The sequence below is a fragment of the Gopherus flavomarginatus genome, chromosome 1, assembly GCF_025201925.1.
Source record: "Gopherus flavomarginatus isolate rGopFla2 chromosome 1, rGopFla2.mat.asm, whole genome shotgun sequence".
Lineage (NCBI taxonomy): Eukaryota > Metazoa > Chordata > Testudines > Testudinidae > Gopherus > Gopherus flavomarginatus.
In genome coordinates, this window is record NC_066617.1 from 252,749,143 (window position 1) to 252,776,750 (window position 27,608).

The following is a 27,608-nucleotide window of genomic DNA, read 5'->3' on the forward strand; positions in this document are numbered from 1 at the left end:
TTATAAATTATAGTTTTTATGCATTTTTTTTGTTAAGTACTGGTGTGCCTGGAACTATATAAAATACAAAATCCATAGTCCAAGAGTTAGCACTGAAAGGAGATGGACACTTTCAATATAATGGAAAAATAAAAACTGGAATTTTGAGACCATAATGGAACAAATTCATTGCTGCTATAACACCACTGAATAATACATCAGGAATAGATGGCTTTCTCTCCATAGATTCTCCCTTGTAATCTCATCACCAAAACTCCTTTCATTATTTTGTTTTGCCCTCTCCTATATTTTATTGGTCCTCATGTGCTATGTATTAGTGGAATTTCACAGAGGTCTAATTAATTTCAGTTGGGAAAGTTGCAAGGCGCCTGCTCTGAGTCCTTTGACATCTTCATCCAAGCCAAAACATTGCTTCATAAAAAAATAGAGCACTAAAATTAGAGCTTTTTGTGACTTTTCTGTCAGAAAATCATCCTGAAAAAAATTCCCTTTGCATAAAATCAAAATTTTCCATGGGAAAATGTCTGCTTGGAAGGCTCCTGTCATTTTCACTTTCTGCGCGCAGGGAGAAAATGAAACTGACAAGAGCTTGGAATTTTTGTCCTGTGAAAAATTTCAAGGTTTTCACTTTTTGTCAGGAATTGGGACTAATTTTTTCTGAAAACTTGATAATTTCCCATCTGGCTGGAAATTCTGTTCTTCAACCAGCTGTAACTGCAATAGCCCATTATCCAAAGTGATTCAATACCAGATTTAGCTGGAAGAGAATATAAAATAATCAGTAAATTGTGTGGAGATAATGTGTCCCTCTGATATGGTAGAACAGAGAGATAAAGGAAAATGTATGGATGTGAATTGTTGAGAGCAGTTGGCTATAGAAGGCTGCCATTGACACATGAAGTCAAAAGACAATGGCAAGGTATTAAACAAGTATACAGATAACATAATTATAATACTTTGCATGTATTCAGCACTTCTCACAATAGGATATGAAGATGTTTCAAAGCATTGTTTTATTAGCATTGCTTTAACATAGGTGAATATTATTATATCCATTTTGCAAATGAAAAAACTGAGATATAGAGAGACAAACAACTTGCCCAAGATCATACAGTTAACTCAGTAGTAGAGTTTGGATGAAACTCTCTTTCTTTAAGCTAACACTCCACCCACATCTCCTGGATGCCTCCTGTGTGGAGTGAAATTTAGTTAATGTAAATTAACTCTTGTATTAAACCCATAAAAATAAGGATGCTTGGAGAGGAGTCTGTAGTTTAATCATGATAATCTGTCTATGGCAGAGGATAGCACCACTCTGTCGAAGACCTGGGACTTTGGAATGCTTTGTATTTGTTACTGTACATAGGAAAAATCAAAACATCTGCAACATATTAGTTGGTGTTTAAAGACATGTAGCCAGATCCTCAGCTAGTGTTATCAGCATTCTCGTCAGTGGAGCTACTCCAATTTACACAAACTGAAAGTTTTTGGTCCTCAGAGCCCAATCCAACTGCTATTAAACTCAATGGAATGTCTATTTGTTTCAGTGGGAGCTGAATCAGACCTATAAATCCCAGACACTCATTGTTAATTTATACTTAGATATTAACTGTTATTGGGCTAAATTTTCAAAAGTGACTAGTGTAGTTGTAGCTGTGTTGGTCCCTGGATATTAGAGAGACAAGGTGGGTGACGTAATATCTTTTATTGAACCAGATTTTGTTGGCAGAAGATACAAGCTTTTGAGATATATAAAGCAATTCTTTGTGTTCGGATGATTCTCAGAGTCCAGGTTCCTGCCTTATCAGGGACATCTACAGAGCTATTTTTAGCCATGTAGTACAAGCCCCATGAGCCCAAGTCAACAGACCAAGCTTGGAGACTCACTCCTATGGGTTTTTTTTTTTTCAATGTAGACATAAGCTAAGAGACAATGCCTGAGCTATTAGCTGGGACAATGCTACTTCCAGGCTCCATCCAAAATTATAAGACTGTTCTGCAAAGACTAGGAACCAAAAGTTCTTAAGGACATTAAACAGTTAAAAAGTCACTCTCTAGAGAGAAGGGGAAGGCAGTTGCCAGGGGTAAGACATAGAGACTGATTCTGCTGGAGAAACTGAAGAAGCAAAATCTTCCTGCTCCACTCCCACATGGAACTTAAAGTAAGGTAGATGTGTAACCGTGCTGTATGAGGAGCCGGGGAAGAGGATGAGGCAAAAGCCCAAGACAGGGTAAGGTAAGAAGTGGTGCAGGGAGACAGAGACAGCAAGGGGTCTGTGTAGTCAGGCCTTGACTGCTTGTTTAAGGGTCCCAGAAAAGGGAGGAGATGGGTTCCCCTATCAGTCCACTAAGGAAGATGAAGCAGAAATGCCCCTAAGACAGGTAAGGTAAGGACTACTGAAACTCCCTGATACCAGGGGCAAGGACTGGTGGGTTCAAAGTTGGTCTGAGGGTCCAACGAGAAATTGAAGGACTATCAGTTGTTGGACTGCTGGTTCTACTCCAGAAGGGGTGGACCTATATGTGACCGGCCAGAGTGCTGAGCTGCAAGAAAAAGCAAACCACTGCATGGCTGGCATGGCTGTCACAGGAGGTGCTAAAGGAGGAGAGCCTGCTATACCACACTTAACCAGTGGGGGGCAGGGGAGGTGCTGGGGAGTCACGTTCTTACAGACCCTTTAAGGCACCCCCTAAAATATACCCCAAATCACCAATCATGTTAAAAATCTTGGCCATTTTCCCCTCTCTCTTTCTTTCTCTCTCTCTCAATATAATGAAATCTATGCTATATTCATGTCAGATTGCACTGATATGTTTGTTGCCTGCCTTTCAGAGTGTCTTCATAAAGAACCTGAAAGGATTTATCATGCAATTACTGATGAAGAGTTTATCTTGGAATGTGTTTTGCCATCCCAACACCGTACCCACATGTACAACAACTCATTTCTCTATAAAAGTAAAATGCTGTGGTTCTGGCAACAAAAAGATGGAGAACCACTGAAGATTATCAGCAGTGAAAGCACTAACCCCACTCAGGAAGGGAATGCACTTTGGTTTAGACCGATAGGGATTAATGCTTCTGGAGTATATATCTGTACGATAAGGTATGTCAGTGTGTCAAAATGCCTTCCTTGATGTACACTTTCACTGATAGCTGAAAATCATAGAATCATGTAAATAAAGGGCTGGAAGGTCAAGTGGCCATCTAGTCTATCCCTCTGCACTAAGACATGATTACGTATCCCTGACAATAGTTTGTCTAACCTGTTCTTAAAAACTTCCATGTCACTAAACTCTTCCTTTGGTCTGATATGTTTGATTGTTTTCACTTGACCTTGGTTTCTTTTCTTTGCTGCACAGGGAAGAAATCTCATGTCTCTCAAACGTCATAAAGGTTCAAGCGAAGAACAATACAAATTGTTTGGATAATGGCAGAAATGAGCTGTCTCTTCTCATTGAAAAGGGACATTCAATTTCTTGTCCTGGGATACACTGTTACAATCATTTACAAAGGTCACCAGTGACATGGTACAAGGTAACAGTCACTCTGTTCCAATTCTGCGAAATAAAATCAGTGCTGTTACAATTTTAGGCTAAATTCTGCACACTTACACGTTTGCCCACAGCTTTTACTGAAGCAAATGCAAACTGTGCACAACTCCCTGAGGGGGAATATTTTAGAGGTTTTTAATTAGAGCTGAGATGGAAATTGATTTTCTATTTTGTGGGAAACTTCATGATTTGGAGAAAAAAAATTGTTCCAAAGTGGAACAAAAGCAGAGAATTCTAAACTTCCCATGAAGAAAAATAAATTACATCAAAAATTTCTGCTGGATCAAAACATCTTGTTTCAATAAAATTGAAGCATTCCATTCTGATTTCAACCCTTTAAACTTTTAAAAACATTTGTATAAATTAAAATATATTAAGATTTCATTTTCAAAAGTTATTTCAAAATGAAACATTAAAATGTTCCATTTTTAAAATGTAAAAATGTTTCATTTATTTTCTAAATGAAATTTCATTGAAATTGCCATTTTTCAAAAAATTTCTACTGAGATGAAAATGGCATTTGATTGAAAAATGATTTGGTGAAAATTTTCTGACAAGCTTTACTTGTAATGGCCATAAAATTGGCTCCAAGTTAAAGTTTGGAAGACAAGGAAGGGATGTTCTTTCTTTTTTACATAGTTTAAAAAAATTGATCAGTTCTGTATAAGGTTAAAAAAGGTCAATAAATGGAAATTACTATTTTGAGATTTCTTTGCATTCAGATAATACCAAGTATGAAGTCTAGTCAATTTCCTAACTAGACTTACCTGCTATACAGGAATAACTCTTGATATATTGTACCTAACTATGCATTTATACCATCTAGTGTTACAGAACCAACCATATGTTCAACCAAGACTGGAACCATTTTTGTAGCCAAAGTAACTTTTGAATTTCCTATAAAAGATGTACATCTTCTATGGCAATTTTTTTTCTGGTTTCTTTTCTGCACAAACTGTGAATTTCCTTGCTCTGTTCATTTAAGACCTGGTCCAAAACCTATTGAAGTCAATGAGAGTCTTTCCATTTACTCTAATGGGCATTGGATTGGCCTTTATTGAAAATCTTTAATCATTCTAGAGGATATGTGTATATTTAAGATGTTAAGAATGTCTGGAATTTTCAAAAGCATTTAGTATTGCTCTGTGCTCACAGTGAAAGCAATAGCCGTATTGCCAACCCCAAGCATTCAAAATTTATAAGTCAGACCTCAAGAAATCATGAGATTTATTTAAAAATCATAACATATGAAAAGAAAAAACCAGTTTTCCTTATATTTGGCTTCTGATTTCTAAGACTTCAGGACCCACTTCATTCATATTTGCAGAGTTTTTGCCACAATTATGAGTGTTAGAAATTTCCTTTTTTAAAAAATATGAAAGCTAAGATTCTCATGTACTCCGCTGCCTTCAGAAGCTAGGGCTTGCAAAAGCAAGCAAACACACACACCCTAAATCTTATGAAACTCATGGTATAACAGACACCGCTATTGACTTCAGTGGGAATAGAGTTAGGTCTGCATTCAGCTCTCTTGACAATCCCACTCTAAGATTTTAAAAGAGAATTTAATTAGTCGCAAAGAAAAAAAATCTAATTGCTTCATTTTCCTTTCTTTTTGTTAGAATGGAGTTCTAGTAATGTTTAAGGAGATTAGACCAAGTCTAAAACTTAAGGACGATAAAATCAACTTGTCTCGTACCTATGAGCAAGATGCTGGTATTTATGTATGTGATTACATTTTATTTGACAACAGCATTCAGTGGACAATGAGACGAGTAGTTAGAGTAAAAATCATTGGTAAGTAACATATGAACTCAGAATAATAAAATATCTGTAGTAACAACTTATTTTCCATAGTAAATTAGTATCTCGTTCCTCCCCTGCACTGTTTTTCTTTGTGCTCACATTCTGAAAATCTTTGTCCTCTCTCACGTTGACAATGCTGTCCTCTCCTGGTTCTAGTCCTGCTTCTCCAGCTGTTTCTTCAGAAACCTTTAGTGGGTCTCCTTCTCCTTCCATAATGCAGTGAACCCTTGGCCTGATAGCCTGAGGCCACACTTACAAAATGACTATATGTTAGGAATGTTCAGACAGGCCATCAGGCTAAACATCATTAAAGTCCTCATCCCAAGTCCATTAAAGTCAATAGAGAGATTGCCATTGACTTCAGTGGGCTTTGGATGGAATGTTAAATGTTCAGTAATAACTTATAATAGACAGTCTGTAACCTAGAATAATCAATAACTTTATCAGAGCTGGTTCCATCTTGGGTTTACCACAGTCTAAGACACTACAGGAACCTTTTCACTACACATAATATAGTCTTATCAGTTATTTTATTTTATTTTTTATTTTGTATTGCAGCACGAAACACTCTCCACAGCCCAAACATCTTGTCTCCCAGTGGCATGAAGACCCTTGAAGTAGAAGTTGGTAAGTGGGAGTTTTTTGTGGTTCTTTTTCTGGCCTGGAAGGACATTACAATTTCACTGGATGATAGAAACCAGTTTAAAGACATGTATGGATCTTAGGTCCAATGTTTTGTATGGATTAGGTCAAAAACTGAGACAGTGTATGCCTTTATTGGCATCAAAGGGGAAAAATGCATCTCAACCCAGCAATCACTTTCCCATATTAATTAGGAGAAAGACTTTCTAGTGATTTTTGTAAACAATATTTCTCTGTTTCCTTTTCACAGGAAAACCTCTTAAAATTGAATGCCAAGTATTTTTTGGCTTTGAAAGCGATTTTTTGCCCATGATAACTTGGTACAGAGACAACAAAGAAAGTAAAAGTGAGCCACTTTTGCAGAACACAACACGGTAAGGGGAAAAAGCAAACAAACAGAAAAACCCAGCTTGGTTACAGTGCAAGCAAATGTAGAGTCTTCAATATCTACTTTAATGTACTGTCTTCTTATCTGGAGTCACTGGAAGATCACTAACAAAGTGTCAGCTAATGTAAGAAAAGTCCACTGAGGATTTTTAGACACACATATTACATACTAATGTGTGTGACACACACATGTTCTTTCTGATATATATTTTATACACGTTAACATGCTACTATGTATGTATGAATATATGTATGTGTCTATAATTACATACAAAAAAATACGTTAAAAGAACATTAAGGTTCTACAGTGAAGCAATGAAAATTTAGCAAATACCAGGTGTGACAGACTCAGGCCAGTGTGGTACTGGAGTCTGGTAGAGGGCAAATATACTAGTTACTGGCTGAGTATTTTCTGTTCCCTGAGTGACTAGCGCAGGGGCTGCACTGGAGTAATCAGGAACCTGCTAGAACCAATTAAGGCAGATAGGCTGATTAGAACACCTGCAGCCAATCAAGGCAGGCTAATCAGGGCACCTGAATTTAAAAAGGAGCTCACTCCAGTCAGGGAGAAAGGAGCTAGAGGAGAAGAAGTGCATGTGAGGAGCTGGGAGCAAGAGGCACAAGGAGCTGAGAGTGAGAGGCTGTGCTGCTGGAGGACTACGGAGTACAAGTGTTATCAGACACCAGGAGGAAGATCCTGTGGTGAGGATAAAGAAGGTGTTTGGAGGAGGCCATGGGGAAGTAGCCCAGGGAGTTGTAGCTGTCATGCAGCTGTTACAAGAGGCACTATAGACAGCTGCAATCCACAGGGCCCTGGGCTGGAACCTGGAGTAGAGGGTGGGCCTGGGTTCCCCCCAAACCTCCCAACTCCTGATCAGACACAGGAGAAGTTGACCCAGACTGTGGGGAAGATCACTGAGGTGAAAAAATCTGCAATAAGCGCAGGACCCACCAAGGTAGAGGAGGAACTTTGTCACACAGGGTTAGGTTGCTCATGCAACTCTAATTCCGCCCCCTTGTGCTTATGTATTAATATACAGAATTACAGTCTTTAATTAAATGCTCACATAGTATTTTGTCCACAGAACGCTGCCTTCCTCAGTGCACAGAATAGATCGGGGTAGGCAACCTATGGCACACATGCCAAAGGCGGCACACAAGCTGATTTTCAGTGACACTTACACTGCCCGGGTCCTGGCCACCAGTCCAGGGGGCTCTGCATTTTAATTTAATTTTAAATGAAGCTTCTTAAACTTCTTATTTACTTTACATACAACAATAGTTTAGTTATATATTATAGACTTATAGAAAGAGACCTTCTAAGAACGTTAAAATGTATTACTGGCACGCGAAAGCTTACATTAGAGTGTATAAATGAAGACTCGGCAAGCACTTCTGAAAGGTTGCTGACCCCTGGAATAGATAGTGCTCAATTAATGAGAAGCTGTTTAATAATTTGTTTCTCTTCATACTGAGGTGGCCTTAGGCCTTGTTTACTGCCCATTATGCAAACCTTGCTCTAAAGAAAAAATGATCAGACACTTTCTGGGCTTTTCTATAGCTCCCATCTTTTATTTGTGTCACAAGCAATGTATTTGTCTTCACAGCCTCTAGTATTATCCACATTTTACAAATGGGATTTGAGGCACAAGAGAAGTTAAGCTCAAAAGTGTCCACTAATTTTGGCTGCCCAATTTGAGACACCCACCAGTTGATTATTCAGATTACTTAGCATTATATAGCTCTGTATATGTTCAAACAATATATTGCTTCACATAAGCTTTATATGTAGGCACAACTCCCATTTACTTCAGTTGCAGCTCCCAGTGCTAATCAAGCACCCAGAAAATGAGCGACACAATTAGTGACTACCTGTGAAAAGTTTGCTTTAAGTGACTTGCCCTGCATCACACAGGAACTCTGTGACAGATGCGGAGACAAATCCAGTTCCTCATGGTAGCGTTCAACTATGTTGACCATCAGACCCTCCTTTCTCTTCTTGCAATCCCCTGCTTCAGTCACTACATACCTTTGAATTCTGCAACAAATGAAGCAGGGGTCCTACAGAAAATGGTCTCATTTACTACACAGCCCTGGTTAATCCACAGAGAGGTCCATCCTGAGCACTGAATGAGACAGGGGTCATGTGGGAAAAATTGTATGTGATCATGCCATTAAAGACTGTATCATAATTCATATTGACAAGGGGACTGAATTAAGGTTGCACGGGAGACCTTAATTTGGGTATTAACTTCTGAATGCTTGACTTTTCAACCTTAATGTTCTTTTAACATTTATATCTGTGTCTGTGTGCACATGGGTGCGTGCATGTGTGATCTTGGCTTAAAAAAAAGTAAAAAAACCAGATATCCCACCAGATGGCATCATATTGACACCTACATGGGACATCAGCATGGTTGGAACTTATAGATCCACCACACACCTCTGCCACTTAGGCTAATGGAATACCTGAAAGCAGTAGTAGGTTGTCATTGTCTATGTGGGCTAGCACTAGAGGGAAATGAGATGCACACTTTGCCAGTGAATTTCACAGATATTTGCAGACAGCAGAGGAGTAGTGAAACTCAGAAATCTTGGGTTCCATTCCAGGGTCCAGAGGAGAGTAGTTAAAGACTCTTCTGCTTGTTCTCCCTCAAGCTTAATCCTGGCCACTTTATCCCAGCCAGCTTGTCCTGGTCCTATCTCTTCTCTGTCCCTGTCTCCCTATCCCAGTCCCAGTATCCTTTCCCAGCCAGTCCTATTTTTCTGCTCTGGGTTCCCCATCAGATTCTCACTCTCCCCCCAAATGCCAGTCTCTTCCTCCCACACACACTTCCAATCCCAATCTCCTTGCTCTGCTAGTCCTATTTCCCCTCCTCCCCCAGTTCCTTGTTCATCTCTCTCCCCTCCCCACCTCCTGGCAACCAATCCCAGGGGCTCCTCATCCAATCTCAGTCTCTGTCTCCCTCCCTACCCCTTCCCTAGTTTCTTGTCCCAGTCTCTTTGCCAGACCAGTTTCAGTTTTACCCTTGCACCCTGGCTCCTCATTAGAACTTTCTTTCCCTTGCACAACCCCATTCCCACCCCCGCGGTGCCCGGTTCCAGTCTCCTTGTGCCAGTGTCCCCTCAGCTCCACATCCAATCTTAGTGTCCCTCTCCCCGCTTATCTGCCAACTGGCTCTCTGCTGCCTCTCACATTTCCCTCACTGGGTGTCCTTCACTGGGTTGTTCCCAGTTCCAGCTTCCTCTCCAGCTTCCAGTCTCGGTCTTCTTGTGTTACCTGTCCCAGCCTCCCTTGATAAGTCTGAGTCACAGTATGGACCTCTTGGTTCCTAATCCTACTGCCCGCCTCTCCAACTCCTAGTCACAATTTAACCTCTCCTCATTCCCGATCTGACCAGGCTTCTTGTCTAAATCTACTCTTTCAGTCTGGCTTTTGTCCCCTCAGCATTCAGGTCAGAAGGCTTCCTTCTGAATGCTGCTTGGGCAGAAGTAAGGAGAATCACTGAGAGCACAAGAAAGACAGGCCCTCTGCTCTCAGTTACAGTGCCTGGCATCATCCCAGCACCTGGAAGCAGCAATTCTAGAGAAGGTCTGGCATTGCCCCTGCAACTCTGGGATAGAGCATGCACAATCACTATGTGGGGATGGCATGTGTAGTCTGGTCACACACCAGATGAAATATGCTCATTGAGGACAGAATGGTTGGAGATTTTAGCTGATATACTCAATAGAGATTTCTTAGAGTTTGTGCAAACTGAGATTTTTTCAAAGACTTCTAGCTTGGCCAAATTTGGGTAGTTTTTCATAGAAACAGCAATAAGCACATCGGTAACACAACGACCAAATTTCAAATCCTTGGTCTGAACTATGGGACTGCGAGAGCGTCTCAAAGTAAAGGTCACCAGTCAATTTTTAACAGGCAGATATCTGGCATGGAAAATTTCTGCCCAATGGTTAAAGTTTGGCAAAGCTGTAAGCAACTGAAAACAGGGTCTTATAATAGAAAGTGTTGTGCAACCTTAATATTAGACTGTGTTACCAATGACACCTATAATTATATATATTTATTATTATATAACAGAGTGAACGAATAAAACAAATGGTATCAATACAGACAGCTCTGGACAGAGATTTACAATACTTTATGCATAAATTTGATTTATTATGATCAAAGCCACTCACTGGCACGTGTGGTATTACAAAGAACAGTAGTATTATATCAGCTTCTGAACAGAGTAGTGCAAAATGGTTATAATGAGCATTGTCTTTTTCAGAATTCATTAGAAACGTAAATTTCAGACAAAGCGTATTGAAAGATTTTTTAAAATTGGGCAATACTGCTCAATTTTGGGTAAACGGGGATCCACTTTCAAGAAAATCAAGTGTTATTTATGGATTTGTGTCAAAATAGTATGATTGCATGATTTCACCATGTGATTAGGTGTAACTTGGTGGATTACATGAGCGTCACTTCATCTGAAATGCTAAGTGAACCTTCAGGTGTGATGCCACATAGTCTGAACCAAAATATGAATGAAATTCTAAAAAGCAAACCCCACTAGTTTTCACACTGCTTTGTTCAGGTGACCTCAGCTGGTGGTTGGGAAATGACCGTGAGATATGGGATATGATTCTTCAAATTCCTAGTGTCCTGCAGCACCTGAGAATTTTGCTAGCATGAAATTATTTTAAGATCTTTCAGAGCAAGGTCCCTTGCCACTGCTAAAGAGTCTGATTTTTAAGGCTGCAATTCAGCTATGTACTTATGTAGGTACCTAACTTTAAATACATGTCAATGGGACTAAGCATGCATTTAAAGTTAGGCATGTATTTAGATCAGAACCAAATTGAACTTTCATACAAGGACATCATTTTTCTTCTGCGACATTGTCATGGATCCACAGGATTGGTGCTACACCTCCAGCTTTGGAGCAGTCTCTAGGAGAAACCCCTTCAGTATCTCAGCCCCCCCATGGGTCCCAGCCCCCCCATGGGTCCTTGTTATCCATGTGGCTTCACTGCTTCCTTAGACTGACTTATGGGCTTTCGGTGCTCTTGCTTCACACCATGAGCTCCATTCAGCAAGTCCAACTGAGACAGACTGCTGATGGAGAGTTGTACACTCTTCGGGGATTAATGCACCTCACCAAGTATTTGCAGTGATTCCAAGAAATGTTGTCAAAACAGGCAGGTTTATTAGTTAACTGGAATGCAGCATAGGAAGTCCTTAGGGTAGTATAGAGAATGGAAAATTAAAGCATAGTCCATTCTGGTTAGCCCAGAGCCCAACCAAGCTGTAATGAACCTCTTGGTTTAAGCTCTGTCTGACCTCCTTCATCTGACTCCTGGGAAGAGCTCTGAATACTTCCAGCAGCCACCTCTAATTCCCCCACTTCACACTTCTCCAGTCATTTGTTCTTTGCTGGGGAATGTTGCTCAACCTCCCTGCTGAGAGGTGGAGAGATCAAAATCTCTCTGGATCGATGGTTGTTAGGTGTCTATGGGCTGGTCCACACTGGGGGGGGGGGAATCGATCTTAGATACGCAACTTCAGCTACGTGAATAACGTAGCTGAAGTCGAATATCTAAGATCGGATTACTCACCCGTCCACACCGAGCGGGATCAATGTTCGCGGCTCTCCATGTTGATTCCGGAACTCCGTTGGGGTTGATGGAGTTCCGGAATCGATATAAGCGCGCTCGGGGATCGATATATCGCGTCTAGATTAGACGCGATATATCGATCCCGGAGCAATTGATTTTAACCCGCCGATACGGTGGGTAGTCTGGACGTGGCCTATGTCTGAGCAATTGGATTTGCCATTGTCTTTTCAAATGTTCCACTGATATGGGGACCAAGTGTCAGGGCTGGTCTACACTGGGGGGGAAGAAGGAGGGGGAATTGATCTAAATTACACAACTTCAGCTCTGTGAATAACATAGCTGAAGTCGACATACTTAGATCTACTTACTGCGATGTCTTCACTGCGGTGTGTTGTTTATTCCCCTTGTACTTCTCGTTGAGGTGGAGTACTGGAGTTGACGCTAGAGTGATATACTAGACATGAAAAATCAACCCCTGCTGGATCGATCGCTGCCTGTTGATCTGGCTGGTAGTGTAGACAAGCGCTCAAACTGCTAAGCCATACCCAGACCCACATCTCTTAGCTTGCCCTGAGAGTAAACAGTCCTTTTCTACGCCCTGGGTAACAATGGAGCATATAAGGGAAAATAAGGCAAAAACAGGATGCCTAAAAATACTCCTACTCCTACACAGACATCACAAGTGAATGACAAGAATGTTAACATCTCTTTATTTGTACAATCATGGGCTTTTGTGACTTGTGTGAATGAATAGTAGATGCATGAAAGGAGTGTTTCTTTTGTTTAGGATTCGTGTAGAAGAACTTGAAGGCAAATCATTTGTTCATGTTGCCACACTCAGGGAAGTTACTGAAAGGGACCTGAACAGCAACTTCATCTGCTTTGCTCAGAATTCTGTGGGGAACTCGACAGGAGTGCTCAAGCTAAAAAGGAAGGAAAGAGGTAAATCCAGAGAAGGTCTAGCTATTCCCCATAATGAGAGAGGTTTTGATCACTGTCACTAATATGCTTGTGGTCATCATTGCCGTCTACTTTTCAATAAGTTAGAGGGATTCCTTGAAACTGAACGGAAAAGGTTTTGTTTGAAAACTGCTAGAATTGCTCTGTGTTCCAACACAGATCTGCTTTTTACACTGTCAACAAGACACTATCTATTTTCTTGAATTCCCATGCTAGGCCTGAGTCACAATATTCAGAACTGGACTTGGATCCAGTTCCAAACTTCCTTAAAGTTTGGGAGACAAGCAGGAGTGAATCTTGTGAGTCAGTTTAGTCCGCATCCCTGGTATTAGCATTTCTTGTAAATGTCAGTATTATTATGGAAACACTGAATTTTAACAGGAATAATTTTGTTTTAACAGCACTTTTCATATTCATATTATATGGTGCGATTGCAGTTCTAGTTGGACTCCTGGTGGGCAGCGCTTTTGTTTACCAGCATTGGATCGAAATAGTGCTGATGTATAGAAATTACTTGGCCAAGGACGAAACTATAGGGGGTAAGAAAAATAGAACCATGATAGACTTTTGTTTTACTTCAGTTTTTCTATTGTCATTTGCAATTTCTATTAACCATTTACTTTAATATCTTCAATCACATTAAGGCCTAATCTAAAGGTGTCTGAAGCCAATAGTTGACTTTCCACTGACTTCAGTGGTCTTTGATTCGGGATCTTAGAGAAGCCGGAATGCATGGGGCAGTACATATTTACTGACTGAAGTCTTATAACGAGATATTTACAATAGCAGTAATTTAGCCAGGGAAAATCAGAGTAGGAGACAGAGGTTAGGCAAAACCATGTAGACCAGGGATCAGCAGTCTTTGGCAGGTGGCCCGTCATGGAAATCCATTGGTGGGCTGGGATGGTTTGTTTACCTGCAGCATCCACAGGTTCAGCCGATCGCAGCTCCCATTGGCTGCAGTTCGCCGTTCCAGGCCAATGAGGCTGCGGGAAGCGGCGTGGGGGATGTGCTGGCCACCCCTTCCCACAGCCCACATTGGCCTGGAATGGTGAACCATGGCCAGTGGGAGATGCGATCAGCTGAACCTGCAGATGCTGCAGGTAAACAAACCATCCCGGCCCACCAGCGGATTTCCTGGACAGGTCGTGTGCCAAAGGTTGCTGATCCCTGCTGTAAACAGAGGAGTGAGGTATTTCCAATATTTGAACAAGAAGTTCCCACAACAGTTCCTCCCTTAATCTGTGATAAAATCTGTAGACTAGAGGTGCATGTGCTTGCAGAGTGATGGGTGAGGAAATGGAGACTTCTATAATCATGTATTTTCCTATTTAATCAACATGATTTCTCATAAACATAACCAAGGATGGAGACAATGTCACTTGGCAAATCAACTTATTGGAAATATTTATATTTTCTTCCTAAAAAAAATACATGTTGATCATAGAGATCAACTTCTATTCATGAAAAGTGCAATAACACCCATTGGCCTCTACCAGGTTGGGGATCCCAGGTGCTAAGCTCTGTAAAAATGTACAGAAAATGGCAGACCCTACCCCAAAGTGCTTACAAATGTACTTGGAGGTGCAGGGGGTGGAGGAGTCTGGTGGTTTTTACCTTTAAGACTTTTCTGAAACACACTTGGCCCTTGATGCAAGCTGCTATATTTCAAAAGAAATTGCTCTTCAGAAAGTGTATTGGTGAGCCTAGTGATAAGTCGTGTCTGGCCAGGGTGATTTGGGAAATCCCCCATTTACTTTGGTGACAAAGTTTTCATGAGGGCTCTGGAAAGTCCCCTGGAGGTTTCTCTAGATGATCCCTGGGATAAAGAGGTGTTAAACCAGATCATTCCTGGAGAGGTAAAGCAGCATCAACTCTTTGTTCATCTTGTCCATTTAGACTGTGAGGTCTTTGGCCCAGAGACTGTTTGTAGCGTGTCTAAGGGTATGTCTACACTTGCAGAGTTTTCGCACTGTAAGTTTCACCGGTGATAGGGAACTAATGAAAGAAAAGCACTAGTTTGTGTACTCACTTAATTCCTTAGGCGTCAGAGAGTGTTTACACTAGCAGCACTTCCATTGCCGATGAGAGCAGCCCTATAGGGCAGTTATCCCACAGTGCAGCTCTCTCGATAGGTCTTATGGTAAGGGAGGGTTAGCGGAAGGCATTCTGGGTCCCTGCTCAGTGCCCCATGATGCACTGTTTCATGTCTCAGCAGCCTCATTACTTCCACATTTGTTTTGTGGCATTTTTTTAAAAAAACCTGCCGTTGTCTGGCTGCTTTCCCTGCCACCGTAGGCACCAACTTTTCCCCAGCGCTGGTGGGTGCTTGATCCCACCCCACTCTCAGCCCCGCCCCTGCCCGGCCTCTTCCTAGCCTTGCCCCGCCCCATTCCAACCCCTTCCCCAAAGTCCCACCCCAGTTCTGCCTGCTCCCTGCCCCTATTGGACTCCTTCCCCAAATCCCTGCCCTGGCCCCACCTCTTCCCAAAGCTTGCTGCGTTCCTGCTCCTCCCCGCTTCCTCCCAGCGTTTGCCACCATAAAACAGCTGTGGGGAGCTGCTGGTGGGTGAAGCACCTGTGCCCGCCACATCTATAAGCAAAGGCAAAGGGAGTTTCAAACTTCCTGGGGCTTACAGGGGGAGGGGCAGAAGTCCCTTTACCTGGCATCAGAGCAGCAGAGATGCTGGCCAGAGTGGTCACTTTTGGAACTGTGGGATATCCTCTGGAGGCCAAAAGGTGTTTACATGAGCAGGGCCGTCCTTAGCCATAGGCAGAACAGGCAGCCGCCTAGGGCACCTCTAGGTCTGGGGGCACCACTCTGCCGGGAGCCCGGACAGATGGGAAGCAGTGGAGCATGTAAGAGCAGGGCTGCTGGGTCCTAGAGAGAGATGAATACAGCACAGTCTGAGGGAGAGGATTGGCCGCTGGGGTCTCTGGGAAGAGGTGGGGGAAGGAACTCACCTGTAGGGTGACCAGATGTCCCGATTTTATAGGGACAGTCCTGATTTTTGGGTCTTTTTCTTATATAGGCTCCTATTCACCCCCACCCCCATCCCGATTTTTCACATTTGCTGTCTGGTCACCCTAGGTCGGGGTAATTGGTACCTATATAAGACAAAGCCCCAAATGTCGGGACTGTCCCTATAAAATCAGGACATCTGGATCTGGTCACCCTAGCTGGGGAGCATGTCTCTCCCCCAGGCTGGCAGTGATCCATCTCATCCGGGGGGAGCTGCACAGGGCAGGATGAGCTGCTGTGGCTCCATGGGTGTCCCATCCCTGAGATCAGATGCTGTGCTAACTCCACCATGGTCCATTAGGCTGGCAGTGGTGCCCATTGGTGTGTGATCAGACTTGAGGGTTTGCTGCTGCTGTTGCCACTCTGCACCCCAAGAGGTGGATTTTGAGGTCCTGCAGTTTTCCACCTATCTCCTCCTCTACTGCAGCTGTTGGACCAGCAGGCTGGGGGGTGAGCCAAGCATGAAAACAGTACTGCCTTGCCATTTCGATTGTCATTTAACAAATTTGTTTGCCAAAAATACTTGTTAACAATACTGAATTCAATTTCAATATTATTTTTTTTTAAATCAATATCTTAGCCAAAAACAGAAAATTAAGTTGTTGACAATTATTTGTCACGAGTTTGGTATGGGGAAGGGAGTGGGCCAGTTTTCATCAGAGAAACAAAAAACATTGACTGACCTTCCTATAGCCCTGTTACTGCTAAATAGAGCCCTCCAACAACTGTAATATGCTCATCTCCTTACTAATGTATAGAGCAGGGGTCAGCAACCTACGGCACATGTGCCAAAGGTGGCACTCGAGCTGATTTTTGATGGCATGCGGCGGTGGGCTGAGTGGCTCAGCCCGCCACTGCTCTGGAGTTCCGGCTGCTGCCCCATTGCCACCTGGGGTCCCGGCCACCGGCCCCACTCAGCACCCACTGCTGCCCTGGGGACCCCTAAGGAACCCCAGGCTGGCAGCAGGCTGAGCAGGCCGATGGCTGAGACCCTAGCTGAGCAACTCAACCCACTGTCGGCCTGGGGTTCCATTAACTCAGTTGGTAGTGGGCTGAGCAGGACTAAATTCAACGAAATAGGAAAACAAGAGCAACTAATGACAAAGTGCAAGAACCTAGAGCAGTGGTCCCCAACCTTTTTCATCTGTCAGTCACCAGACGAAGGACCATGGCAGTGGAAAAGCATCTGCCGAAATGCTGCTGAAATTCGGCGGCATTTCAACGGCGATGCCTCTGGATGACGCTGCTTACACTGCTCTACAGCCAAAATGCTTCTGAAATAAATGTAGTCCAACTTTACTAATTCAGGGTCACTGAGAACGAAAATGATGCTTAAAATTGTTGATTGGCTCTAGTTTTCAAGATATGCTATTGGGTCAATATATATGACCCTTGACTTGGGAATGGCGGAGGATAAGTGAGTTATAAAGGGAAGGGATCTCAATTTAAACCAGAAATGACTAAAATACATCTTTGACTGGATCTATGAATAAATCTATGACTGGGTTTGGACAGTACTTGCTTTTTAGGCAAAACAATGAATGATGCAATCTGAAGCTGGTATTGCATCATACATGATATAAATTGCATCATGTTATTCCTAGAAGTCATGGATGATGCAATCATAAGGAAGCTTACATCACTCTGCTGAACAAATTGCCCTATATCAGCTCTAGAAATCATAGTGTCGTGCTCTCTTATTTGTCAGTGTTTGATTTTGCAAAGGGACACATTTCTGTTTAGCCAAAGTGAGCAGAGATGCCTCGTATTGTGTGAACAGTGCAGATAACTTCTGCTATGTTTGTGGTGAAGAGACTTTTGCATCACAAAAGCGCAGTATAACCACAATGGTTAAGAAAGCCTATAACCTTTCTTTTGGCTGCAAAATTGGAGATCAGGACATGAGGTGGGCCCCACACGTATGCTGCAACACTTGTGCAACAAATCTTCGCCAGTGGTTGAACAGGAAAAGGAAATCTATGCCTTTTGCAGTGCCAATGATTTGGAGAGAGCCAACAGATCATACCAGCAATTGTTACTTCTGCATGGTGCCTGCAGTGGGGAAAGGTGTGTCAAAGAAGAAAAAGTGGACTGTGCATTATCCAAACATTCCATCAGCTATACGCCCAGTACCCCACGGAGGAGGACTGCTGGTTCCTGATGCACCAGAATCATTCTCACTTGAGTCAGACGAGGAAGAGGAAGAGGATGAAACTTCTGGTCCTGAACCATCAATGTCACAGGACCCACATTTTCTCCCATCCTCCTCCTCCAAACCACACCTCATAACACAAGGTGAACTGAGTGACCTTGTCAGGGATTTGGAACTACTCAAGAGTAAGGCAGAGCTGTTGGGCTCCAGACTACAGCAGTGGAAACTCCTGGCAGGCTATCAGGGCAAATGGAGCCCATCAATGCTTGCAGACTATTGCTGGACAGTGACAAGAGATGCTCCATTTAATGAATACAAAAGACAAGCCAAGAAGCACCGAGTAGACACTGAATAGGACTAAACTATGTACATAATAGTTTTTTGCCTTTTGTTTCCTAATAAATTTTATTTATATAACCCTTTTGCTGATTTTGAAAGTGTTACATAAACAGGACAGGTGAAATATTATCATGTAAAGCAACCATAAACACATGAAAAAACCTAGGTTTACAATTTATGATTAAATCTCTACTATCTACACAATATACATAGACATAAAATGTAAAAACTTAAATATCTTAGAAATAGTAGCCAATCAGTTGTTTTAATTGTCATATTTGAATTCAGCACATCAAAATACATAATAAATATCACATTTTATCTCTGAAGCAGATGACTTCTCAAAAATTGTAGATCAGTGTTATCGGTGGCAAGCGGCGTCATCCAGAGGTGTCACCGCCAAATTTCGGTGGCATTTTGGCGGATGCTCGTCCGCTGGCCAGTATGCTGGTGCACTGAGAGGCCCCTGCGGGCACCATGGCACCCACGAGCACCGCGTTGGGGACCCCTGACCTAGAGAGCCTCCTGAAGCACAGCAATCGTTTTGATTTAAATGGACTTGAACTGTATGAAGAATTGAGTACACTGTCATCAATGTTGCCACATGCAAAATCGATGATGGACGTTGTACAGTTTACTCATACCAGCAAACTTGTTGACATATATCCTAATGTGTACATTGCCACTCGTATTCTACTGACAATTCCTGTAACAGTAGCATCAGGAGAAGGCAGTTTCTCAAAACTAAAGCTCATTAAAAACAATCTCCGCTCTCAAGGAGTCAGGAACACTTGATTGGTCTTGCTAGTCTTTCAATCCAACAAGACATCACTTTGTCTTTGTCATACGATGACATTATTACTGATTTTGCAGCCAAAAAAGCCAGATTGTTTTTAATTAAAACCAAATCCTTGTTTCAATACCTCTGCATAGAAATTTCCAGTAAAATGTTGACAAATTTAAAAAATTATATTATTTGCATCATTCTGTCAAATCAGAATTTTTTCTATAGTGCTACTTCTTTAGTGCTAGTCCATAAGCTGATCACCATATTTGGGGTCGGGAAGGAATTTTCCTCCGGGGCAGATTGGCAGAGGCCCTGGAGGTTTTTCTCCTTCCTCTGCAGCATGGGGCATGGGTCACTTGCTGGTGGATTCTCTGCAGCTTCAGGTCTTCAAACCACAATTTGAAGACTTCAATAACTCGGACATAGGTTAGGGGTTTGTTGTAGAAGTGGATGGGTAGGGTTCTGTGGCCTTTGTGCAGGAGGTCAGACTAGATGATCATATTGGTCCCTTCTGACCCTAAACTCTATGAGTCTATGAGCATTACAGTGTGCTTAATTAAGTTAAATTGGTTTTAATAACATGCTTGTGGCAAGTTTTCCAGTACTGTAAGCTTATGTTTGTGTTGCTAAGAGCAAGACAGGCACAGGGGCACCAGTTTAATAATCCCACCTAGAGCACCATAAATCCTAAGGATGGCTCTGTACATAAGTAGAATGTGTCTTCACTTTATACAACAGCACAAAAAGAACAGTAAAAAGATCTGTGTACCTCTCGTGAAGGTGTTTTTTTTCTGTGATGAAACTTCTGAGTTTCACCGCAAAAAGTCATTAACAAATGTAGAGGCTCCCACGGTTTTAGCACAAAAAAGGGACTTCTGGGGCTTTAAATGGCAAGTGTAGACATAGCCTAAAACAGTGTGGCCATGATCTCACTTGCTACCATAGTAATACCACCATCACCACCACCACCAATAATTGTAAGGAGTGGTGGTTTATAATATGGTGACAGTAACCTCCACTGATGAAATGAGGAAATGCAAACTTTTAGTGCAAAGGATTCTTTATCATTATTAGTACTTAACATTTTCGAAGGGACCACAACTCAACCTCCAAATCTGCAAGTTGAAATTTGCATACCTACATTTTTTTGATGCACACTTTCTGGGACCTAAGTTTTTGAACACGCTAAACTTAGATGGGGACTTACACAAGCATGCGCATAGAGTTTTCTGGTGATGCTGACTGTGCCTCAGGTAGGACAAGATCACATAAGGAACTATCACCTAACTCACAGGTTAGTATTGATAACGATTCTTATAGTGCTAGGTATTGCAAGTTGCTGAGCACTCTTGCCTTAATTCAGTAAAGCAGTTAAGTGCATGTTTAATTTTAAGCATGTGAGTAGTTCTGTAGACTTCAGTGAAGCCAGCATCTTGCAGAACTGAGCCCCTATCCAGTACTTTTGCTCTGAGTACTAGGCAAGACAGCCTGTTCACAGCTGTCCCCAACATCCATTACTTCCTTGTTCATATTTAGTCATTAACCTGTTCAACATTTAACCCCCTGCAAAAGTTTTTTTTTTAATGGAAATACTTTTTACATGTTTATTTAAAAAACAAAAATATATCAGTGTATGCATTATACACCCAAAGATGGGTCCAACTAGAACCCTGGACCCAAACTTTCTTCTCAAAGTCTGGGAAAATTTGGGTCTGCATTTGAAATCCACAGCTCAGATCTATTTCTTTAACGGGACAGAACCAGAACTCAAGAAGTGGACGGCTCCAAAGTTTGAGGTGGTGTTTGGATCCTGACCTGAACTTTGCATCTTTCTCTCATCTCTATTTATAACACATGGATTTTTCTAGTATTCTATTAAATAAATAATATGTGTGTTTTTATGACAACATGGTGTGTAAGAGAGATGGGTTTTTACTTGCAGTAAAATGCACTGCATTTTAGAAGCAGCTTGTGCATTGGAAATGCCATGTTTTTCTTGAGTAGCCGCATTGATATGATATAAATGCAAGGGCCAGATCTTCAGCTGGTCATGCAGCAAAGGATATTACTTATTTTCTGCATGCTTTCTGATATGAAGCAAAGGGCCTGATTTTCCACTGCTTTCCATCTTGTGAAGTGGTTTACAGAATGGTAGCATTTTATACTCATTTTGACTGTGAATGTCTACAAAAGTTGCAAAGTAATGGAGAAGCAGGCCTGATCTTGAACTACTGACTGACTCCACTACATGATTTGACAATTGTTTGCTATTAATCAAGTGTATTCAGGTAAATAAAATATTTATATACTGACTATAACGAGAATTTACCATTACATTAAATTAAAGGTGATAGGTACTTCAGAAATTAGATTAGATGATCTGCACAATTTAAATTTCATTTTCTTTTAGATCGCAAAGAATTTGATGCATTTGTGTCCTATGCAAAACAAGACTCCTTTGAAAGGGATTCCACTTTTCTTAATGAGGAACAGTTTGCCCTGGAGGTCCTTCCAGAGGTGTTGGAAAACAAATACGGATACAAACTGTGTCTTCTTGAAAGGGACATTCTTCCAGGAGGAGGTAAGGTCCCTCCTGATACATGAAAAACATCAGGAGACAACCCTTCGCTCCAATAGATTTTAATTTTCAAAACCCTTATCCATCAAAACTGCCAACCATGTGATTTGGCCATGGAGCTTCTGCTCATCTCACTAGGTCACAACCCCTAGAGTCTAAGGCTATGTCTACACTACCGACTATGTTGGCAAGAATATTCCACCCCCCAAGTGACATAAGTTACACTGACATAAGTGCTAGTGTGCGCAGTGCTAAATTGACAGGAGAGCTTCTGCCACTGTCATATAGTGGTGGACTAGCCACTGGGTGCCCAGCGGCCTGGGCCAGTTGGGATGTCCCTGCATCCCCACCTGCTCCACCCACCCGGAGCTCCTGCCGGGGAACAGGGGAAACCCCACTTCCCAACCTCACTCCTGGCAAGAGTGCCGGGCAGGGAGGTGTGGGGGACTGATGGCGGAAGGAGTGAGGAGGGGCACCCATTTGCTCTGGCCCAGGGCTCAACAACCCCCTAACCTCCCTCTGCCATCATAGTTTATGCTGCTCACATTTGGGGGGTTATGCCGATGGGAGATCTCTCTGTATGTGTAGACATGGCCTAAGATATCCCATTCACACAGAACTTCAGTGTTGTCACTGGGGACATATTAGATTGGGGTAAAGTTCTTTTTCAGCATTCTTAAAGGACTAATACACTTTTGTATAAGCATTTCTGTAGCTAGAGATTTGCTTGACAGTAAAGCTAGAACTTTTCATAAATTTTCCAATGGAACAGTTTCCCGCTGGAAAATGCTGATTTTTTTGTCAAAATTTTCAATGGGAAATTATTTCAATGTTTCATTTTAGTGAGGTTGAAACAGTGCATTTTGACTTCTCTTTACCTTTTCTGTTATAATTTGTAAAAGTCAAAATGTGTAGACCCTTATTTTATATATTATAGATTACAATATAAAAATCACAATATAAAGACAAAATAAAATATTTTGGAATATTTCGTTGCACCAAAAAAATTCAAGATTTTGCTATTTCATCCTCATTTGGGATTAAATGAAATTTTGAAATCTCGGAATTTGCTGTGGAACAGAAATTCTGTTTTTCAACCAGCTTTTACTAAAACCTCTATCTGTTTCTATACCAGAATGTCAGAAGAATGCCTCCCTCCACCTTTATATTACAATTTACTTATATTACTCATTTATCCACATTAAACATGTTCTTAGCATGTATTAAGTATGTTTTGCTATCTGTCGGATGCTCCTTTTTTCAATAAAAAATAAAATTATCTCAGAAATACTGGGTCAAACTCTCCACTGACATTGGTAGACACAACTCATTGATGAATTAGGCCCACTGTAAGTAGCTTTAAAAAAAATCCTATCTTAATTCTGCTTATAGTTAAACTAAACAGGAAAAATCATTTGCCTAGACAGTGTTTCAAATCTTCAGATGACTTGTTCTGGCATTTTTCAAGGGTAAGTTTTCTTTATATAGAACCAATACACAGTAATTCACAGATCCCATTTTTCTGCTCCCAACAAATTCATAACTTCAAACCTTGGTGACACATAGGGAGGTGGTGTGGGATCAAGTGCCCTCCCAGATTTTGGCAAGTGCCAAGTTGCCCTTACAGGGCTTGCTCTGTTCAGCCTGCTGCCTGGGGAGGGTGTCTCTGCCATCCTCCTGCTGTGCCTCTCCACCTGGCACTTCCAGCTCGCTTGTCCCCCCCGTCCCGGCAGTTGGGCATTGGTGGGGAGCAGAGGATGGGGGACAAAGCCAGTTCTCATGCTGGCAAGTATCAGAGAGGTAGCCGTGTTAGTCTGTATCCACAAAAACAACAAGGAGTCTGGTGGTACCTTAAAGACTAACAGGTTTATGTGGGCATAAGTTTTTGTGGGTAAGAACCCCACTTCTTCAGATGCATGCAGTGAAAATTACAGATACAGGGATACATATAAATTGGCACATGAAGGGGCTGGCTGACTCCGCTCAGGGTCGATGTCTGCGAGAGAGCCTGGCTGCAGAGGTGGCAGAGGCTGGCTCCCAGCCTGAGCCCAGCTGCCAGGGACAGGGGCGGAGCGAGCTGGAGGACTTGGGGGACTCCGGCTCACTTGGCCCCTGTCCCCGGCAGTTGGGCCCGGATGGGGAGTGGAGGAGCCACCTCCTCAGCTAGGGTTTCACTGATCTGCACAAAAGGAGTGACCCTGATCAGAGTCAGCCAGCATGAGAAGCGGCTCCACCCCACCCAGGGAGGCCTGGCTGCTGGCAGGAGGGGCTGAATGAGCTGGAAGTGCCAGATGGGAGGAGAAGGATGGAGCCCTCTCCCTACCCCCGCAGGTAACTTGAGTGGGGCAGGGAGAGCACGGTGGCCTGGGCTGGGCACAGAGTGGGGGGTTGCTGTGGAAGGAGCTGGGAACAGGCTTCTGCTGCCCAACCTGAATTAGGGGTGTTGCCTGTGCCCCTCCTCCTGCTGAGGTGTCCACGATGACACTGGAGCTGTGAGTAAGCCGGGGGTTGGAGGACCCAGCTTGGGGGCATGTGCTCCCCACTCCTGTGGCCCCAGCCTCCCAGGACCAGGTGGGATTGGCTCAGGCCTAGAGGGATGGGGATGGAAGGTTCCTCCAGGGGCCACCCATGGGGTGGTCATGTGGCCCCCTTTTTAAATGGTGCCCCCCCTGTATCATCAGGCATAAGTCATCTATGCTTCAAGAGCTGGCTAGAACTTTCTAGAACCTTCCAGAATCTCCCAAGTGAAGCAGGAGACTAAGGGTACGTCTACATTGCCCACGTTACAGCATGGCTGCAACAGCACCATGACGTGGCCAGTGTAGACACACTTTATTGCGGAGAGAGAACTCTCCCAGCGATTAAAAAAACAAAAACAAAAAAAAACAACCCACCCCAAATGACTGATGGTAGTTTTATCGCTGGGAGGGTGCCTCCTGGTGCTAAAGGGTTGCCTATAGTGGCGCTTTTCAGCGCTAAAACTTTAGTCACTCGGGGTGTGTGTGTGTGTGTGTGCGTTTTCACACCCCTGAATGGCTAAAGTTTTAGTACTGAAAGGGGCAGTGTAGACATAGCCTAACACAACTTTACACATTCTGTCACATTCTTTTAAACATCACCATAACTTTCTCTTATGTTAATTAAGATATCTTCCAATGTCAAAGGGAAGTGGAGAAAATATTCATCTGTGGAGATCTCCCATGCATCACAAAGCAATAGAATAAAATACCTGTAATAAGTAGAATAATAGAATCACATAATCATAGACATAGGACATCAGGAAGTCATCTAGTTCATCCCCCTGTGCTGAGGGATGAAGTATAAGTAGTAGAATGGGACCATTTAGAGAATTATTTTGAATTAATAAATAATTAGGTTAACTGTAATGAAAACAGAAACTTTTAAAGCAGCTTTTTGGGGAAAACAGCCATTCTAAGTATCTCCTAGATGTGTGCTAGTACATCACTTCTGACTGTGCACTCATTAGCTCTGACAAGTTAAACAGGCTTGTGTTTAGTCAGCACATGAATGGGACACCTCCCAGGGAAATCGCCAAGGTGCTGAAGTAAGTGGTGTTGTTGAATCAGTAAAAGGGTAAAACTCTTCCCTTTGGGGAAGAACTGAACAATGCCATAGTGTTAGGGGATGCTGGTTGAAAACTGGGTTTTTCGTCATGTGGGAGGCAGGATGAAATATCAAATTTTTTTGCAGAAGGGAAAATTCAGAAATTTTTATTTGGAAATTTCAAAACATCCTGGACTGCTTAGAGGGCTCAGGTGTATGCTGAAAGAACTCTCCAGAGTAGTGTAGAAACTGAGACAGGAAAACTATGTTTATGTATGTTTATTATTTTGTCTAGATCCATTTATCTTTCATGCTACATAAGGAGAAAACTGTGTTTTAGAATGCTGTGCTAAAACTGTGTGTGTGTGTGTGTCTGTTGTCTTCCATGCATACCCCTGAAGAGGAAAAGCGGAAACCAGAAGGCTCACACCTTCAGTAGGATCCTGGGGAAAGTTCAAGAACAGCTGGGGAGGCCTGTGGGAGATGGCACTAGTTTCAGGGCCTAGGCCATTGCTGTGCGAGGTCCCCACTGCCATGAGGGGGATCACTGACATGAGATCTGCACAAGACTGCGTTCCTTAGAGGCCCAAAGCCAGGGACAGTACCTACATTCTGCCCAGCCCTAGCAAGCTAAGAGTATGTGGGATTCAGCATTGGGATCCCTGTACAGCAATCTGGGGAGCATCCAGAAGGGGCACTTAACCAGGTCTTTGACTGTACTTATCAGAAGAATGTTAGCTCAGGTGTCATTGCCAAATTAATTGGGTAATGGCTTTCTAAATGCTCCTGTGGTTTCTCTTCTTCTCATGATGTAAGGGACATTGCTATGTGCTGTTACGTGTACTTCTGGCGTTTTTACTACAGCGGTGGCTGCATTTACATGGTTGTTAACATGATTATTTTAAATTTTTTAAAATGTTTTCAATGCCTGTGGCTGAAAAGCCCAAAGTGTAAGCTAGTACTAATCATTACTTCTTTTTCAGCGTACACTGATGATATCGTCACAGCTATTCAACAAAGCAGGAGAGCTATAATTATCTTGAGTCCTGGCTATGTCAATGGACCCAGCATCTTTGAACTGCAGGCAGCAGTGAACTGTGCTTTAGAAGATAACATGCTAAAACTGATTTTAATTAAGTATAAGTCGTTCCAAGAGCCAGAGTCTTTACCTGCAATAGTGAAGAAAGCTCTTAAAATTTTACCAGTGGTTACCTGGAAATCTTCTAACTCTAACTCACCAAACAAACAATTCTGGAAATATATGCGATATCATATGCCAGTGAAAAATATCGGGGGGCTAGGGAAAAACAGTCTAAAGTTTTTTTTCCATAGGTTATTTAGCATGGTTATCAATAGCAGAAAGGCCACTGGGAGAAGTCAGCAGACTAAGAAATAGTGAGGTGATTGTAGAGGAACTTCCTGTATCTGCTACCACCTGACCACAAATTTAAGAGCATCTCATTGATAGCTGACTCTAACATAAAGTGAAAAAAACCCAACCTCCTGTAGTGTGACAACCCTAAAGTCTTCAGTAGAAGCAAGCGGGACTGGATGCAGCTGTGATATGATGTCTTTCTTTTATTATTTTATTTAATATTTATTATTTTCAGCAAAGTTGTAGCCAGAGACCCCAGTCAGAATTTGGGCCCCATTGGTGTATAAACCTAAGACAATAGAGCGATTACAGTCCAACTGTGTAATTAAGAATAATAGTAATAATATCATAATTCTATTTCTAACTAATGCGCACCGTGTACACAGGCTTTCCTATGTGAAAGGAATTAAAAGCATAAAGAAATACGGATGGGATTTTCATTTTTATTTGCCTAGTTCTGCTGTCATTAAGTCATTGGTAAAACTCCGATGGATTTCAGTGGGAACAGAGATAAGCCAAGTTTGAGCATTTTTGAAACTCCAATCCGACTCTTTTTTGTTTGTGTTCTTTTGCCCTGGTGCTGATAATAACGATACCCCAGTTTGAATGTCTTGCTCGTTGCATTGTGTTTTCATTTGATGTTTGCTTTTCTATTTTTCTTGAAAAATTAAAAAATTAAAATAGCAAAATTCCTTTGTATTCTTTTTTAATGTAACTTTTCCTATGCAATCCAGAGGGAGCAGCTCTAAATTCTTAGCCCAGATTGTTCTTTTCTGTGGGAAAAATCCATGAGAGAGGGCCTGTTGAGAGGAAAACTCTGCAAGGATCCCCTCACAT

The 27,608-nt window shown here is 42.2% G+C and overlaps 1 protein-coding gene across 1 annotated transcript in view; it reads left to right on the top strand.

Annotated features, from left to right (window-relative positions):
• Nucleotides 1–27,386, top strand: part of IL18RAP (interleukin 18 receptor accessory protein) — a 34,130-nt gene extending 6,744 nt beyond the window's left edge. The window contains exons 3-11 of the mRNA XM_050922040.1: nt 2,834–3,104; nt 3,361–3,535; nt 5,175–5,349; nt 5,917–5,985; nt 6,251–6,374; nt 12,782–12,936; nt 13,356–13,493; nt 21,665–21,835; nt 26,380–27,386. Coding sequence (XP_050777997.1) covers nt 2,834–3,104; nt 3,361–3,535; nt 5,175–5,349; nt 5,917–5,985; nt 6,251–6,374; nt 12,782–12,936; nt 13,356–13,493; nt 21,665–21,835; nt 26,380–26,792 — 1,691 coding nt within the window. The 3' untranslated portion in view covers nt 26,793–27,386. The remainder of the gene's footprint in view (nt 1–2,833; nt 3,105–3,360; nt 3,536–5,174; nt 5,350–5,916; nt 5,986–6,250; nt 6,375–12,781; nt 12,937–13,355; nt 13,494–21,664; nt 21,836–26,379) is intronic.
• Nucleotides 27,387–27,608: the final 222 nt, after the last annotated feature.